The sequence below is a fragment of the Parambassis ranga genome, chromosome 1 (genome assembly GCF_900634625.1).
Source record: "Parambassis ranga chromosome 1, fParRan2.1, whole genome shotgun sequence".
NCBI classification, from domain to species: domain Eukaryota; kingdom Metazoa; phylum Chordata; class Actinopteri; family Ambassidae; genus Parambassis; species Parambassis ranga.
Genome location: NC_041022.1, coordinates 7,817,819 through 7,836,274, shown reverse-complemented (window position 1 = coordinate 7,836,274; position 18,456 = coordinate 7,817,819). Strand labels below are relative to the sequence as shown.

General features: G+C 42.9%; 2 protein-coding genes across 2 annotated transcripts; both read left to right on the top strand.

Annotated features, from left to right (window-relative positions):
* Positions 1–3,189: 3,189 nt before the first annotated feature.
* Positions 3,190–8,938, top strand: LOC114443662 (von Willebrand factor A domain-containing protein 7-like). The gene is made up of 18 exons (XM_028417904.1): positions 3,190–3,318; positions 3,610–3,918; positions 4,027–4,234; positions 4,654–4,739; positions 4,861–4,954; positions 5,219–5,347; positions 5,420–5,606; positions 5,697–5,866; positions 5,956–6,068; positions 6,211–6,327; positions 6,441–6,644; positions 6,722–6,857; positions 6,925–7,077; positions 7,166–7,258; positions 7,371–7,480; positions 7,617–7,781; positions 7,882–8,205; positions 8,291–8,938. The coding sequence occupies exons 2-18, from the start codon at positions 3,718–3,720 to the stop codon at positions 8,714–8,716; spliced, it is 2,916 nt and encodes a 971-aa protein (XP_028273705.1). The 5' UTR covers positions 3,190–3,318; positions 3,610–3,717; the 3' UTR covers positions 8,717–8,938.
* Positions 8,939–10,275: 1,337 nt separating this feature from the next.
* Positions 10,276–17,218, top strand: LOC114441784 (von Willebrand factor A domain-containing protein 7-like). Its single transcript, XM_028414869.1, has 19 exons — positions 10,276–10,339; positions 11,463–11,674; positions 11,736–11,937; positions 12,201–12,286; positions 12,381–12,474; positions 12,636–12,764; positions 12,850–13,036; positions 13,165–13,334; positions 13,412–13,524; positions 14,000–14,116; positions 14,263–14,472; positions 14,544–14,679; positions 14,799–14,951; positions 15,017–15,109; positions 15,184–15,293; positions 15,374–15,532; positions 15,618–15,917; positions 16,003–16,487; positions 16,596–17,218. Exons 2-19 carry the CDS (start codon positions 11,477–11,479, stop codon positions 16,708–16,710), a joined length of 3,057 nt encoding a protein of 1,018 aa, XP_028270670.1. The 5' UTR covers positions 10,276–10,339; positions 11,463–11,476; the 3' UTR covers positions 16,711–17,218.
* Positions 17,219–18,456: the final 1,238 nt, after the last annotated feature.

The window sequence follows — 18,456 nt, the reverse complement described above, 5'->3', positions numbered from 1 at the left end:
AAAGTGTGAATTGGACTGTGTGGTTACTGAGTCACTGAATAAAACTCCCTCCAGCAAAATTATCAGCTAGTTATCAACATCACTATATAAACTTTAAGCAGACAGCAGGCAAACGGATCAACTGGCTTACAAGCCTGTGACAGTTGTAGCTGGAAGCATTAAAGTTGTTGATCCAGCGGCCGTTTTTATCAGTCATGCTGGAGGGTCTCATCACATGAGCCTAGTTGCTTCCTCCAGGTTCCTTCCTCTTAATATGGTGTGTGTGCGTGTGTGTGCGTGTGCGCATGTTTATTTACAGTGTGACTCTCTAGATAAGATTTTTGGGTGTGTCTATTGTGCCATTCATATGCAGTCAGGGGTGCAGACTACACTAAGACAGTCTGTACTGTACTGTACTGTACGGAGGTGGACACCGGAAGCCCTGGAGACCCTGCAGGGATGTTTTGAGGTGACTGACTGGGATGTGTTCTGTGACACCCACGGTGAGGATGTAGACACACTCACAGACTGTATCACAGAATATGTTAATTTTTGTACAGATTCTCTAATCCCCACCAGGTCAATACGCTGCTTTCCAAACAATAAACCATGGGTGACAAAGGACATCAAGGCATCACTCAACAGAAAGAAGACAGCCTTCTTGAGTGGAGACAGAGAGGAGATGAGGAGGGCCCAGGCAGAGGTGAGGGAGAAGATTGGAGAGGGCAAGGAGAGCTACAGGAGGAAGCTGGAGAGCCAACTTGCCCGGAACAACTTGAGGGAGGGATGGAGTGGTATGCGAACCATCACCGGCCACAATAGGATCTCCGACCAGCTGATGGATGGAGATCTGCAGGAGGCCAACCAGCTGAACCAGTTCTTCAACAGGTTTGATAGTCCACTCCCTGACCACCCTCCCCCTCCCCCTCCCTGTGATGCACCATTAACACCTGTCGATAACAACAATGCACCTCCTCCTCCTCCCCCTCCCCCTAACCATACTAACCAGTTTCACCTCCCCATCAATAACATCACCCTGCCCCCCTTACCCCACCTCCCATTAACAACCCCCCACCCTCCCCCATCAGATCTCTCTCTCTGCTCTTCTGTGTCCACAGTTACCATCACCACAGAAGATGTGAGGAGGGAGTTCAGTCGCCTACGACCGGGAAAAGCTGCAGGACCGGACGGACTCAGCCCCAGAGTACTCAGGGACTGCGCCACACAGCTGTGTGGGGTCTTCCAGCACATCTTCTCCCTGAGTCTGAGCCTGATGACTGTCCCTGCCCTGTGGAAGACAACATGCCTTGTTCCTGTGCCCAAGACCAAACATCCAAGCACACACAGCGACTACAGACCAGTTGCTCTGACTTCACATGTGATGAAGTCTCTGGAGAGGCTGGTCCTGAAACACCTGCGTGCTGTTGTGGAACCATCGCTGGACCCCCTGCAGTTTGCTTACCAGCCCCGTATTGGAGTGGAGGACGCCATCATCTACCTGCTGCACAGAGCACACACCTACTTGGAGGAGGCAGGTAACACTGTTAGAATCATGTTCTTTGATTTTTCCAGTGCGTTTAACACCGTGCAGCCTGCCCTTTTGAATAGGAAGCTCCTGGACATGCAGGTAGAGACCCCACTGGTCACCTGGATCACTAACTATCTTACAGGTCAACCACAATTTGTGAGGCTGAGGAACACCGTCTCGGACACGATAGTGAGCAGCACGGGGGCACCCCAGGGCACGGTACTGTCTCCATTCCTGTTCACACTCTATACATCGGACTTCAGACACTGCTCACAGTCCTGCCACCTGCAGAAGTTCTCGGATGACTCTGCCATTGTGGGCTGTACCAGCAGAGGTCGGGAGGCGGAGTATATGAGTGTGGTGGACAGCTTTGTGGAGTGGTGCGGACAGAACCACCTGCAGCTGAATGTCACAAAGACAAGAGAGCTGGTGGTGGACTTCAGGAAGTACCAGACACTCAACAGCACGTCTCACCCCCTGCACGACACACTGCTGTCCTACAGGAGCACATTCAGCGGTAGACTGAGACTACCGAGGAGCAGCACAGAACGCCACAGGAGGTCCTTCCTGCCAGTGGCCATCAGACTGTATAACTCCTCCCCTTTCTGTAGGGAGAAGTGCTAGATAATCATGTCAGGCATCACTGTCATTCCCTCCACTGGTCTATGTTTATGTTTACTTAGCACCTTACATCTGCATATTTGTATCCATGTATCATATATTGTGCTCATACTGCGTACTGTACTCTTATTTTGGATTATAGTGACACTTATACTCTTATACTCTGTACTTAACTGCATTTAATGTAACTTGATACCTCTGGCACAAGAATTTCCTTCGGGATTAATAAAGTTTTATCTTATCTTATCTTATCTTATCTTATCTTTTGAGGAACCTGTAGGTGAATAGATAGTTACCATGACAACCAAGACTAGCTTGCTCCAAAGAAGCTGATTGAGTTCACACTGCTGCCGCTGGCCATCCAAAAAACAGCAAATAAAAAACAAAACTCCAATGCCTGATTTATTAAATCACCATTTCACATGATTACTGGCACAGTCAGCCACCTTTTACCACCTTTAATATAAATAAACTGACTGGAATGTCATTATGCAAGTTTATCTTTCTCACAGTCGTGTCGACATTCTTCTCAGAAACCACTGACTCATACAGAAGGAGCAAAAAGATACACGGTGCCTTTTGTCCCAGAGAGAAGGAGGTTTTTCATTCTCGCTGCTCCATCACAGGCCTCAGTATGAGAGGCTTTAAGTGCCGTTTTATCATTGTGATTGTTTTGGAACTGTTGCAGCAATTTAATTTTGTAAGTTAAAAAGTTAATTCCCCTTTGATTCCAAAAGTTGTGATTTTTTTTTTAGTATAAAAATATAGTGTAACTTTACAGAAGCAGGGTGTTTCCCGTTTCCCTCTGCTTCCAGTCATTTATTCAGCTCCCACACGTAAATCAACAGAACCCAGCTATTCATACAAGTGAATGGTTTGCATGCTTTAGCAGCCGGTCATGGTGTTTCACCCTGACAGGAGCAGATCGATGATCAGTGGATTAATTTTTCATTTCACTCATAACAAAACACAAACACATTCACACCCATGTTCTCGCATGAATGACTTTGGTCTATCAGGTCACTTGCACAAGACACACAAGTATAAGAAGAAGAAGGAGCCATGAGGGTACACACACAGAGATAACACATAGCTCTGCACTCACACACAATATAATCTCAAATCTGAGTCTGACACAACGTAAAGGTGCAAAGATTCCTGAAGAGCAGAAGACTTAAGAAAGTGAAGTAGTAAGTGTATCCTTCAGTTATTCTTCTGTATATTGTGTTAACTGTGTCCTTCATTTTAAAATTTTGTTGTATTAGTATTTTATATTTTCTGGAATAACTTCTGATTAGGTTAACCACAAACAAATAATGATATGTATGTGTGTGTGAACGTTTTGTACTTATGTTGTAGTTTCCCTCTTTCCTATGTTGACTTTTGGCTCCTTCTTCCTCAGGTGTTTCCACTTTGTTGCCTCGTTACACCTGCTTCCCTGGTTAACCCCAGTGTGTGTGTTTTTTTTTCCTTTTACACAGAGAAAGATACCAAACTTCACATTCATCTATTGCAAAACACTAGAGAGGGTGACAACAGAGTTTAAGGCAGATTTCCTCTTCCTCTCACCCTCCTGACCTTCCTCCATCATGACTGCCACACAGTCAGTCATGCTCCTGGCAGCAGTGGTCGTCTCCCTGCCAGGTCTCATACACGCTTTTCAACCACTTTTCTCATTTGATGGAAATTCAACCACTCACCGTGACATCACACGAATGGCCGTCCTCCGAAAGACGGCAGAGGTCTGCCGAGATATCGCTGCCTCTGAGGGACGGGACTTCAGCCTGACTGTAAGCTGTAAAGACACAGAGGACACACTGTATTAAAAAGTACAAATGCTTGGGAAAATGTGTGTTTTTATATAGATTATCTTTAATTTGTGATTTCTTTGTCTCTAGATTGATAATAGCTTGTCACCTGACAAGGTCCAAAGAGCCTGTTTGTCTTCAGGGAACTCCACATCTCTCCTCTCCACTGTGTTGTTCCAAACCTCCATTGCCAACATGTACCTGAGCAATGCAAATGTGGACGTGGTGTATTCACTGAGTGAGGAGCACCACTTTGATGATGAGACCTTCCAGGGAGGACGGGATGTCATCACAGCAGGTGGGCTTTCAGTGTTGATGAGAAATATACGTAGTGTCTATAGATAGAGACTGCATGGTGAAAGAAACACTACAAAACAAGCAGAGGAACAGAGCAGTGTGGATACACAGGCTGGCCTAAAGCAGCCAGACTGATAATGGACAGGTGAGGATGGTCAAGGGAAATAACTGTGCTAATTAGATTAAGAAAGCTGGAGACATAAGGGCAAGAACTGAAATAACAGGATGAGTATTTCAAAATAAAACAGGAAACAGTATTTGTCACATACGTGCTGGCTCTTGTTTTGAAATTCTGGGCTAAAAAAAGTAAAGATCACAGGTGTACCTTTGATTCCCAAACTTTAAATGGTGCCTTTCACTCTGTAAAATGAGGGGTAAAGTGCAATAAATAATATAATTGAGGTGAGTGTATATTCTCAGGTGTGTCTGCTGTAAAGGCCAGTGTGAAGAAGGAGAACTTTGTCGCAGGGAGGTGGATTCTAGGACAAGTGTGTCACACCTTACAGGTGAGACTGATAACGATAATGTTCCCCATTTTTTGTTTATTTTGGATGCCAGTGTAATCACAACAGCTACAAAAAATAATGATGGTTGTGTAAGTCAGTTGCATTTTCTGGATTTTTCCAGGACTTCTACAGCCACAGTAACTGGGTGGAGCTGGGCAAAACTGCTCCATACAGCACTCTGATCAAACCAGACCAGCCTCTGGAGAACCTGGCAGGTAGGGTAATCCTTTTTAAAATCCTTTTCTGTATAGATACATAAAAAAGCACAAAAAATGCTGCTTGGTCACATTGACTGTTGTATGCTTCAGTGAAAAATCACAGTAGGTACATTGTCAGCTCGGGGCTGCCACCCTCCTATGTAAAGATGTACAGGGAGACACACATGGGTCACACAACATTTTTAACATATTTTGCGCAACATACAAGCCCCATTTGTGTGTGTGTGTTTATTTATGTCTTACTTGATGAATATGCTGCAGGTCCAACCGTTCCAACCTGTAGAAACTGCACACAGGGGGACTGTGCTAACAACCTTTTGCCTGATCTGCTGCAGCAGGGGCTTCTCACCTCAGGCTACTTCAACCTCTTCTCCTCAGCAAAACCTGCAGGTAACTTTAAAATAATCTGAATTTGTGTGCTTCCTTATTTGTATTTTAAAATACAGAATCTCCGCTCCCAAGGTAAATGCAGCCACGGTGGATTATTTGATCAGACAAGCAAGCAGGATCCGATAGGAGGCATCAGCAAGGACGACGTTGGGTCCAGTCATGGCTTCCTTCATCACAATGCGGCAGACGTGGCTGTAAATGCTACGGTGGAGCTGCTGGAGGACATCAGACTGGCTGTTGGAGACAAGAACTTCCTGCAGTTAGGACAAACTTTATGCTTTAGGATAATCCGCATAAGAAGCTCCTTCTAAAATGTCATTTTCTCTCCCTCTGTCTCTTGTTCCCGCAGGCTGATGGGCCTCTCTCAGTCATCTGTCCTGTGCTTTGTCATTGACACCACGGGCAGCATGAGCGATGACATTGCTGAAGCAAAGAGGGTTTCATTTAACATCATTGACAGCAAGAGGGGAACCCCTCAGGAGCCCTCTGCTTACATCCTGGTGCCTTTCAATGACCCAGGTAAACAATACACAGGTTTTGGGTTTAGCATCTAGTTTCCACAAATATTCTATGTATGCATAGGTGAGTGATTAATATTAATATTGCAGGTTTTGGGCCTCTGACTATGACAACAAATGCAGATGTCTTTAAAGCGAGCATCAACAAGCTGTCTGCAAGTGGTGGAGGAGACATCCCAGAGATGTGCTTGTCTGGACTGCAGGTCTCAATAATACAAATCCTTTCCTACAACATTTTTGTCAAGTGAAAACACAACATAAGTGTTTACTGAAATAGTGGATGGAACCGTCAAAGTTTGCCAGCTGTAGTTCTGTTATTTCATGCCACATATGATGTCTTTTTAGATCGCACTGACAGCAGCTCCACCCTCTTCGGAGATCTTTGTCTTCACTGATGCTCCAGCTAAAGATGCTCACCTGAAAAGCACAGTCACAGCCCTCATAGAGAGCACCAAGACAGTGGTAAGACATTTTCTTTTTTAAATGTTATCATATACAGTTCATAACTTTCATATTCAGATATTTACATTAGCAAAAGCATAACTATGTTGGTGACTACTCTGCTTTGCCTTTAGGTGACCTTTATGCTGACAGATGTCCTGTCCAGTCGTCGGCGCCGCAGGAGCTCTCAGAGTGTGTCTCCACGTGACATAAGTCAATCAGATGCCCAGCTATACCGTGACCTCGCTCGAGCCTCTGGAGGTCAGGCCATCGAGGTCACAAAGTCAGGCCTGTCTGGGGCCACAACTATTATAGAGGATTCATCAGCCAGCGCAGTGGTATGAAAGAGAACAAGAACATCACACCTGGCTGAAGACGGATGACTGTAATGTGTTTCCGTTTCTTCTCGTTTCAGGTGACAGTTTTTCAGACAGTGAAGAACCCTGGAAAGCCTGATAATTTTACTTTTAATGTTGATGGATCATCAAGGAACTTAACAGCCTACATCACAGGAGTCCCGTCTCTCACCTTCAGGCTCATCAGCCCCACAGGTCTCATTAACACTGATGTCTTTTGATTGCTCCTTGACCTACTGATTAATGTTTCCTCTTCATCCAGGTGTATCTCAGAGTTCCAGTGAGTCCAGCGGTCCTTTGGCATCATCCACCAAAACAGGAAACTTACATCGTTTAAGTCTTAACATCGGCAATCAAACAGGATCATGGCAAATCAGAGTTGACTCTAATAGCCCCTACTCCGTTAAGGTCACAGGTTTGTCATACGACAGTTACAGTTCACTTTCAGCTTTGTCAAGCGTTGCACTTGTAGCCCTTCTGATCTGTGGCTTTTTGTACCTCAGGTCAAAGTTCAGTGAACTTCATTTATAATCTTGTGAAGCCACATGAGGGAGCACACGGGGACTACAGTCTGTTGGAGGGACGTCCTCTGGCAGGTCAGGAGTAAACAAATAGTTTATTTGTAATCTTTCAAAACAAACACCACCGTTATCGTGTTTATGTCTTTACACCATGGTGCTCATCATTGTTCCATTTCTGTCATTCCAGGTGGTAATGCCAGCATCTTAGTCACTGTGACAGGAAGTGACACAGTGAAGGTCACAGATGTGACTCTTTTCGACAGCTCAGGGCCATCAGAGGTGAATGGATCGGTGCAGGTGAGCCACATGTCATTGTGCAGTATGATTTGCATTAGACTAAAACATTTTGTTAGCACCTGAAGTTTAAAATAACACTAACCTGTCAAACCTCAGTCTGAGCGGTGTTGTTTACATCCTTTCTTGCCCCACACAGACAGTAGGAAGTGGCATTTACCTGGTGACCTTCTCCGGAGTTCCACCAGGTGATTTTGTGCTTCTTGTGAAAGGAGAGGACAGCAGCTCCACGCCCAGGTCCACACCCAGCGGCTTCCAGAGACAGGCCTCCACACAGATCAAAACCTCCAGCATCTCTGTCACAGTGAGAACAAACATGGTTTTTGCAGTAGAACCTTTTGGACTCAAAGGGTGATTCTGTGAATATCATTTTTGCACACTTACATTATGTTTATCCCGTCTAGGCCCAAGTCAACAACACCAACATAGCGCCTGGTACTACTGTCTCCATCCCTTTTACAGTCGCCAGTACCACCAATGGAGTTGTCAATGACTCTGCGTCTGGGACGTTCACAGTGCAAGCTAACAATGACCGCGGCTACACCTCCACTTCACCAAGCTCCATCACCATTGAAGCGGGCAGTGGAGGCAAAGCCAACGGCACTGTGACCTTAGCGGTCCCGGCCAGCGCTGCATCAGGGACAGATGTGACGCTCACCATCGGGGCACAAAATGCAGCTGCTACTGACATCAACTTTGCTGTCCTCAGATTTTTTGTCACTCCTAAGGTGAATTGAAGGAATAAGGAGCCAGTATTACTGTGTGTGTGTGTGTGTGTGTGTGTTTTTTTAAACTCCATTTCTGTGTCTCTAGGTGACGGATGTTACCCGTCCAGTCTGCCTGGTAGTGAACACATCAGGAAAGTGTTCCTCCTCTTCGTCACTGTGTGCCTCCTCTCAGTGGGTATTCGTCGCTAACCTCACCGATGGTGTGAATGGAACTGGCCTCGACAGCATCAGCATCCGCCAAGGAAACGGCACCTTGAATACCAGCACAGCGGCCGGAGCAGGAGGCGAGAACATCACCGTGGCGACCTACAGCAGCTCCTGCTGTTCACAGACTGTGCAGCTGACTATGGTGGACAAAGTGGGAAATGTGGGAACGTGTGAGGGACAATTGAGAGAAACCACCACAGCAGCACCTGCAACTACAGCTAACACAACGTCCACCGGAGGGCGCACTCTGAGCGTGTCACACTCACTGTGGATCAGTATGGGGGTGATTTTCCTTTGGAAGTAAAACAGAGAAATTGATGACAGACGGAGTGTGTTTTGTTATTCAGGGGTCTTTTAATATAATCACTGGTTACTGGTACTGATTTTCTTTATGTGTTTACATGTTTTGTATAAAAAAACTACTTTGATTTATTTATTTCTGTAAATAAATAAATTGAGTGCAGTGTTGTCTTTTAGCCACAGATGGAACAAATGTGGTTATATATCATAAATAGGGTAACTTTTTAAGGCAAATGTTAAAATTTATGTAAGAGCCAATATTGATAATGTGCATCAGACACATCATCATTAATATCCTAATCATCATAATTCATAGTATTTATTGATTCTATCAAAGTTTGAGCTGAGTCACCTGAAATGTGTCCCGGGCCCAGTGCTACATTCTTTCATAGACACCTTGTGTCACAGCCACACAGGAACGAAAATTCCACTAATGTTTGTATCATTTGTAATGGTTCTTTCTCAGCAAGGAAATGAACATGCTGCTTCTTTTTTTGGAAAACACTCGGGACAAATGCAGTGTGATGTAACTGAAAAATGTGACGTGCTCTGAGCTATTACAGTTTTTAGCATTTGATACTTGGGAGGATTAAATTAATTATTGTGTATAAACAAAAATTTTGCCTGAAAATAAACCTTTAAACCAAAACATAGGCTTAAATCTGATGGGAATAGATATGTTGTTAATCAGTGACACCTTTGTTATAAAGCATTTGAATATATAGGGGTCACCAGGCCAGTTCTATAGCTTCTCTGATCAGCATAACAGTTCTGCTAACATGATTTCAGTTTTCTAATCATCAATTAGCCTTTTTAACAGGATTAGTTAACACAATGTACCACCAATGTGGGCCTCTGTATACCTTTGTATACATTCCATTAAAAATCAGCTTTTTCTAACTAGAATAGTCATTTACCACATTAACAATGTCTAGACTGTATTGTAGTAACACAAAGGTGGATTTCTCATTGCCATTTATAGAGGAGCGCCATTTTGACAGTGAGGCCTTCCAGGCAGGACGAGGTAACATCACAACAGGTGCACAAACAACATATTTAACCATGACATTATAATTCACAATACAATAAGGTTATTTGTTTGCCAATTGTTGAAGCCCTAAAGAAGCCTAACATCAGTGATGTAGTAAACCACTGTGCTTATCAGACCTGCTTATCCACCTGTCAAGAAAACATAGCATCAAAAATGGATAGATAGATAAGATAGATAAGATAAAAAGTGTGAAACAGATCAATGTGCAATAAATGCACACTATTTACTTACAATGTAATTTTGTGTGTTAAGGCATGTCTGCTGTGAAAGCTAATGTGATATATATATACACACACACACACGTATATTCACCTGTATTTTCACACAGACACACATTCCAGAAAGATCTGAAAGGTCAGCATAACAACGTTGTACCAAAATTAAAATAGTTCTTCGGTAAAGGAAGATTAACATCTTCACTTTGTTCATGCCAGTAAATCAGCATGTGCAGGAGTTAAGAATGAGGAAATGCCCCCCCCCCCCCCCCCATTCACACATAAAAGAGGCAGAAACAGATACTCACGAACACTGTGCAGCCCACAACAATACAGAGCGATAGGCAAAGATCACACAAAGGTAAGAGGCTGCTGAAGTATTGTGTGTAAATTGTATGTTGTCTTATGGTCTTATCTTTTGTTGTACCCTGATGTGTAATTACAATAAAATCTATTTTATCTTATCATATATCATATAACACATATTTGATTAGTTCAAATAATATTAGCATTAGTATTAGTAGCTATTAGCATAAGTGTTATACATGTAATATTCTAGAAATTCAATTTGTTTTGAAATTCTAAAAAAAATATTTCCACTGTTACATAAACATAAAATAAACTTAATCATAAAATTACTTTTTTACAGTATTGTTACATCAGTAGCTATCAAACTTCTAATTTTCTTCAATTACATGAAATAGTGACATAATTTATGAATTTTCTTATTTGGGCCATTTCTTGTAATGTAATCTATTAGTTTTTGTTCTGACTGGCACAAATTAACCAGCACAACAACATAAACCTAAAAAAACTGTTGTATAGAATAGAAAAGGAAAATTCTGTTTTAATGCCTAATCCCAACCATGAATTAAAAAAGGATGGCAGTCAGGAAGTGATGGACACAAACGTGGGACTCCTGGGTGAAAGTCACGGCGTGGACTGGAGCTGTCCACTGACTTTTGCACTTTTATACTGTGAAATCATTGATATGTGCACAAATATTGTGACTATATATGAGACAGTGCTGCAATGTACTTCATGTTTCTTGACATCCATCCATCCATCTATCAACTGAACCTGCTTTGTTACAGGTCATGAGACAAACAATTTCCCCCCGGGGATCAATAAAGTATTTCTGATTCTGATGAGGGCTGGAGCCTATTGTTTCCTGACATAAGCTGCTAAAATAATCCAGGAAAAAAAAGGGTTTGGAACGTCTTACAGTAAATAAGTCCCCCCTATATTATTGTTTGGATTACTGTAATGTTGGACCTACAGTTTCCTCATTCCTGTGCTTGGATATCAGTGATATTTATTTGCAACTGGCTGCTCTGATTCACTGCCAAAATAAAACCTGCTGCTTGACTGAGGTGCGTCTGTTTGTAGCAACTCATTGTTTTCAATTGAGGTGGATTAAATTACCCAAACATGTTTTCTTTGTGTGGATAACAATCCTTTTTTTTCTCACTGCTCCCTTACAGCTCCACCATCCATCATGAATGCCAGGCAGACAGTCATATTTGTCGTGGCCGTGGTCCTCTGCCTGTTTGGCCTCACCCAGTGCTTCCAACCATCCTTTACTGATGGGACTTCCATTACTCACCGCGACATCACTGAAAAGGCGCTGCTTATAAAGACAGCCTTTGCCTGTCGAGTCCTTGCTGTGACTGGGAGAGGAGATGACAGTCTGAGAGTGAGTCATTAATAAACCAAATCTTCTTCTATGATCTGGACCCTGTCTAATAACTGTTAACTTTGTTAACACTCTAACAGTTACCACAGTCCAAGCTATCTGCTCTGCCACGAGCAGTTCACTGCGCTCCAGTGACCAGTTCCAGACTGCCATCAATGAAATCTACAGTAGTAATGCAAAGGTGGATTTCTCATTGCCATCTGTAGTGGAGTGCCATTTTGACAGCGAGGCCTTCCAGGCAGGACGAGATATCATCACAACAGGTACATAAATAACATATTATACCATGACATTTGGTAGTATAATTCACAATACAATAAGGTTATCTGTTAAATAACTTTAACCGAATGTTAAAGCCCTAAAGAAGCCTAACATCGGTGATGTAGTAAACCACTGTGTTTATCAGGGTTTTGACTCCACCTGTCAAGAAAACATAACATCAAAAATGGAAGACAAGTGTGAAACAGTGCTTTGAGCATGTAGGTAGAAAAGTGCTTTTACTCACAATGTCATATTGTCTGTTAAGGTTTGTCTGCTGTCAAAGCTAACGTGAATCAAAGGAACTTCATTGCTGCCAGACAGACTCTTGGAGAAATCTGTCACACCCTTCAGGTGAGTTTGATGATCATACTATTGCCAGGACTTTTTCAGTCTTTTACATCTGTGATTTAAAAAAAAAAAAAAAGACAATCTTGTGTTTTTGAAGGACTTCTACAGCCACAGTGACTGGGTGGAGCTGGGGAAAACCACTCCTTACAAAGCTCTGATCAGACCCGGCCAGCCTCTGGAGAACTTGGCAGGTGATTTCCTGGATTTCCTAACCTGTCTGTCAACCACTCATACTCTGCCTCAGCTTTATAAAGCACAGGAGGTGACATGCTATAAATACAATGAAGCAGTAAATGTCTTAGTTAAACCTTCTTTCTGGCTGCATTATAGTAATTATATGTCTTTGCTTCAGGCCCAGATATTCCGACCTGTAAGAACTGTACAGGAGCAACATGTACGGACAACATTTTGCCTGAAGTGTTGCGCTGGGGGCTTCTTACTTCAGGCTACCTTAACACCATCTCTTCAGAAAAACCTGCAGGTATTTCATAGCTGTGGCCCTTTTGTAAAAAAAAGTCAGCATTCTAACAAATCATCATACATATCTGTCACTTTGTTTCTTTAAGGTAAATGCAGCCACGGTGGCGTTTCTGACAAATCAAGCAAAAAGGACCCGGTGGGAGGCATCAATAAGGACACACCTGTGTCTGACCACGGATCACTTCATGAAAAAGCAGCCGACCTGGCAGTGGATGCTACCTTGGATCTACTGGAGGACATCAGAATAGCTGTCGGAGACAGAAACTTCCTGCGGTGTGTAGCACCATTTTTTGTTGGCTCCACCTAAAAAGTGTGATGTGAAGAGAAAATATAGGCGTTAACATACATGGGGAGTGTTGAGACTCGAATAAAGAGTTTCGTCTTCTTCACATGTTTTTCAGATTGATGGGTATTTCCCAGTCCTCTGCATTGTGTTTTGTCATTGACACTACTGGCAGCATGGCTGATGACATAGAGGATGCTAAGAGAGTGTCCTTTAAAATTATTGATAGCAAGAGAGGAACACCACAGGAGCCCTCAGAATACATACTGGTACCTTTCAATGACCCAGGTGGGTGATCTGACAGGATCTTAAAGAGGTCCCATACCACCAAATACAGTATACTTAAATAGAGTCCTCCCTTTCAGACTTTGGGCCTGTGATGAGAACAACTAATGCAGATGACTTCAAAAGCAGCATCAACAGACTCACTGCAAATGGAGGAGGGGACGCCCCTGAGATGTGTATGTCTGGACTGCGGGTGGGTATCTGAGTTTCTCTGTGGGCAGCTGCATCACTTTTGGTGATTAAACACATCTGCATGCTGTAAATCAAGACAGTTTAACATCAAATATGATTTAAATAAGGATAGTTAAGGCTATGGTGGAAGACTTCTAAACAGAATAGGTATATAGAGACAGAGTGAAGTGCTATGGCAGAAACTCCAGTACATATAAAGCGTCCCAAGGGGAATAAAGGAAGGTCTACAGGTCAAAAGGAATCCACTGGCAAACATTTCCATAGTTATACTCTTAATGTATGTCAAGTACAAATCAGTCAAAGAACAGAGGTAACACCTTTGAGGGAAAGAAACACCGTTAGCAAGCTATTCAGTGTCATATGCTTCTAAAACAAGTGTCCAATAAATCTTTCAAATTACTCCAAAACCTGATCGTGGAAATCACATAAATAACAGTTACAGCTGCTCTTTGTTTTTTTTTTTTGGTTACTGACAGCTTGCGCTAACATCAGCTCCACCGTCCTCTGACATCTTTGTCTTCACCGACGCCCCAGCCAAAGACTTCAACCTGAAAAGCACTGTTACTGCCCTGATAGAAACCACCAAGTCTGTGGTAAGTCTGTGCACAAGACATCCTGTAGGTCCCGCATCATTGTTTATACACCGTTCTGTTGTAGTAATAACAGGTGTACACCAGAGGGTGCAGAAACCTCACATATTAGACAATAGCTTGAATTAAACAAAAAAACCTCCCTGTAGGTTACTTTCCTGCTGACAGATGCCTTTTCTGGGCGTCGGCGGAGGAGCAACAGTAATAATCAGGGTTCTACGTCCCGTGCCCTGAGCCTATCAGACGCCCAGCTGTACCGAGACATAGCCCAGGCTTCTGGAGGTCAGGCCATAGAAGTCAGGAGGTCGGACCTTTCTCTGGCCACTGCTATAATAGAGGATTCATCAGTCAGTGCTGTGGTGAGGATCTGAGAGTCTATCTTTGACTGAAGGTTTGATTCCTTTCTCACAGCAGCTCCTTCCTCTTCCAGGTGACAGTTTTCCAGGTGGTCATGGATCCAGGACGGCCTGACAATTTCACTTTTACTGCAGATGCAACAATAAGAAACATGATCATCTACATCACAGGAGCTTCATCCCTCACCTTCACACTCACCAGCTCAACAGGTTCTGTTCACAGATGTTCTGTTCTTACTCTCCCAGAAGACAAACTGTCATGAAAAGAATCATCAAATGAATCATCCTTGTTGGTGTGGCACTATAGTCTGACTTTAATTATTGTTCAGGAGTATCTCAGTCATCGAGTGATGCCACTGGTCCTCTGGCAAATTTTACCACAGCAGGAAACCTGCGGCGGATACTGCTCAACACTGACAACCAAACAGGATTATGGACAATCAGCATCAACTCAAATAGCCCCTACACTGTTAAGGTCACAGGTGTGTAGTAACCTCAAATTGAGCCTGTAGAATGTTAATGTTTCTAAGCATTTCCTGTATATCAGGTCAAAGTTCGCTGAACTTTGTCTACAGCCTTGTGGAAAAACTGGATGGAGCACACAGCGGTGTGAGTCCTAAGGAAGGACGACCCACTTCAGGTCAGAATGCTCAACATTTCCTCACTGTAATCCTTTAACCTGCCATACTAATCCTCTTTTGTTTCGACTTTCAGGTGGCAACGTCACTGTTTTGGTCACTGTTACAGGAAGTGACACAGCAGCGGTCACACAGGTGACACTGTTCGACAGCTCAGGGCCGACGGAGATCAGTGGAGCAGTGAAGGCACGTTACGCCAACTTTAGCACCTTAATGGTTCAATTTTACCCTTTAACAGCTAATCTTTGTCTTCCTGTCCACCACAGTCGCTGGGAAGCAATAACTTCCTAGTGGGATTCAGTGGAGTTCCATCTGGGGACTTTGTAGTCCGCCTGCGAGGAGAAGACACTACCTCTCGGTCCACATTGAGCAGCTTCCAGAGACAAGCCTCCACACAGATCAAGACCTCCAGGCTCTCTGTCACTGTGAGCAGTGTCTCTTGTTGTTTTCTAGTTGAGAACTACTTGTCCTCAAACTTTAATCGTTGTCTTCCTCTCACCTTGTCTCCAGGCTAAAGCTAGCAGCACCAACATGGAACCAGGCTCTACCATCTTCATCCCTTTCACAGTATTGTCAGACATCTCTGGGACGTACACAGTGCGGGGCAGCAACGACCGCACGTTTCCCCTGAATACACCTCCCACTGTCACTATCACAGCAGGTGATGGAGGCAAAACCAATGGCACTGTAACCTTAACAGCTCCAGCCAACACTCCATCAGGAACAGATGTGACCCTTACAATTGAGGTGCTAAATGCAGCAGCCACTGACATCAACTATGCTGTCCTCAGGTTTTCTGTGGCTGCCAAGGTAAGTGCACAAACTTCTGAGTGGGTATGACACTATTATTATCTGTTATATGTTTTATTTATACATTTTTTTCATTTGTCTTTAGGTGACTGATTTGTCTGGCCCAGTGTGCCAGGTTGTCAACATATCAGGTATCTGCCCTGCTTCTTCTCTGCTCTGTGCATCCACCCAGTGGGAGTTCATTGCCAATCTCACAGATGGCATCAATGGGACTGGCATTGCAAGCATCACCCTGCAGCAAGGAAACGGCACTCTCAATACCAGCACAGTGGTCGGAGCAGGAGGCGAGAACGTCACGCTGGTGACCTACTCCTCCTCCTGCTGTTCACAGACTGTACAGGTAGCTGCTGTGGACAGAGTAGGAAATGTAGGGACATGTGAGGGACAGGCTACAGCACTTACTACTCCACCTCCCCCCACAACTGCACCTGCAACAACCAACGCAATAACCAACGCAACAACCAATGCAATAACCGATGCAACAACCAACGCAACAACCAACGCAATAACCGATGCAACAACCAACGCAACAACCAACGCAACAACCAACGCAATAACCGATGCAACAACCAACGCAACAACCAACGCAATAACCGATGCAACAACCAACGCAACAACCAATGCAATAACCGATGCAACAAACAACGCAACAACCAATTCAACAACCGTTGCCATAACTATGGTATCAACCACTCCTACAGCTACACTTACCGCAACATCCACTGGGGGGCGTTCCCTGAGCACCGCACAGTGTTTGTGGATCAGTGTTGTGTTTTCGCTCCTGTGGAAGTAAAGGATATAAATGGAAAACACACTGTAGGTGAATCAATGTAATCAACATACCTTGTGCACAATATAGTTTCTAAATTTTCCAAGAATGCCTGCCAGGAAAAATGCCTCGACTGTGTACAGTCTGTAGTCTGAAAAGAAACAACACTGTAACACCATGACGGCAGCAGGGCAGGGGTTGTGCTGAAACCTGTATTAAAATTAGTTCACTTAAACTTTGTCATCAAAAATCCAATAATAATGATTTTTCTTGTTTACTATTGCATATCTTTTCCACAATTAAACTATGACTGTTGAATATTTGAAGACAAATACTAAGTATTTTTTGGCATATAAATGAGGCTTTAAATAACGGCGAGGGTGGATGTATGATTATGATTTCTGGGAAGTTTTTCCAGCAGACATTTCTCTGCCCAATATCTCCAAAATCTCACACCAGTCACCAATCACATCAATCAAAAAACATCTGATTATTGAGTGAAATGTCCCTTTAACATGTAAATTATTGTCAATGGGTGATGTTAAACAGAATAAACAACACAGATACAATATCTAATAATAAAGTTTATTTGTCTATTCCCAAAAAAAAACTAATGAAAACAATAATTACAACAAAGAACCAAATGAACTCCAACGGGCTTTAAAAATATAACAAATACAACATTATTTGAAGTGGAAGAACTAAGAGCGACTTCCAGCAGCTAAACAAGAATGGCACTTCTGGGCTCTGTGTCACAAAGAAAGTTGGATAAAGAAAGATTCTGGTTGTGAGACAGCGTCCAGTTATCAGGAGACAGCACGACAGCCTGGCTGAATAAAAAACTTAAACAGGAGGAGAGGAGTGGAATGCTTGGTCCTTCTATTCAAAGAAAAATAATGTAGATGAACTTTTTTTTGTCCTTTACAACAATCACAAAATCAAAGTACAGCAGATTTACTACATAAAAAAAACAGAAAAGCCAATCACCTCTCAATTAACATGGCAAGTGAACATCAAAGCAGCCACACCACCGAGAAAAGGAAGAAACAAGAAGAAAGAAAAGCTTCATTTTGTTTCACAACTTGTAAAATAATGTCATCAAAAGCAACTGGAGAGTCAAAAGTGCACCACTACAATGAGGAGTCTTGATACTTGATTGAGAAGAGTAAACCTAACTGAATTCAGTATGCTCAATAGATGACACCAACTTCATAGATACAGACACAATTTAAGCCTACTCCTAGACTGAAACAGACCTTTAATTCATGTCTGTGGAAATGCCATTCTTACACTAACACAAAAGAATTTCATTCTACTTCAAATCCTTCAGCACAATTATGTCACATCAGTAATGAAACTTAGAGCAATGTAAGAAATTACTAATATCAATCATTAACAACAGTATTTACAATACCTAATGTGTTACTCTTTTAAACAGAGCAGAGCTTTATGTTACAGTTGGATATTTTGCATTACTTTAATAGCCCATGGCAGATCAAACATGTCCCTGGATCTCTGTGTTCCTGACAAAGAGAGGTGGTCAATACCAGAGTTGTAAGCACGTATAATCTATCTATAATAGATCAATACAAAGGGCCCAATAGCATTTTTTTATCCTCAAAAGGCAAAAGACAAAAGCTACAGTTACAGATAAATAGCTACAGTTTGTTTGTTTGTTTTATGTTTTAACAAAAGCAAGTGAGAAACTGTACAAATTATTAACAATATTGTATGGCAAGACCACTGAGGACCTTCTCTTTGACCTGCTCT

What these genes read in the sequence shown, in the direction of transcription:
- LOC114443662 (XM_028417904.1), top strand. Translation starts at nt 3,718, where the DNA reads ATGACTGCCACACAGTCAGTCATGCTCCTGGCAGCAGTGGTCGTCTCC. An exon ending in GGAGACAAGAACTTCCTGCA is followed by an intron (nt 5,607 to 5,696) that starts GTTAGGACAAAC and finishes TTGTTCCCGCAG; the next exon opens with GCTGATGGGCCTCTCTCAGT. An exon ending in AGGTGAATGGATCGGTGCAG is followed by an intron (nt 7,481 to 7,616) that starts GTGAGCCACATG and finishes TGCCCCACACAG; the next exon opens with ACAGTAGGAAGTGGCATTTA.
- LOC114441784 (XM_028414869.1), top strand. Translation starts at nt 11,477, where the DNA reads ATGAATGCCAGGCAGACAGTCATATTTGTCGTGGCCGTGGTCCTCTGC. An exon ending in AAATCTGTCACACCCTTCAG is followed by an intron (nt 12,287 to 12,380) that starts GTGAGTTTGATG and finishes GTGTTTTTGAAG; the next exon opens with GACTTCTACAGCCACAGTGA. An exon ending in AGATCAGTGGAGCAGTGAAG is followed by an intron (nt 15,294 to 15,373) that starts GCACGTTACGCC and finishes TGTCCACCACAG; the next exon opens with TCGCTGGGAAGCAATAACTT.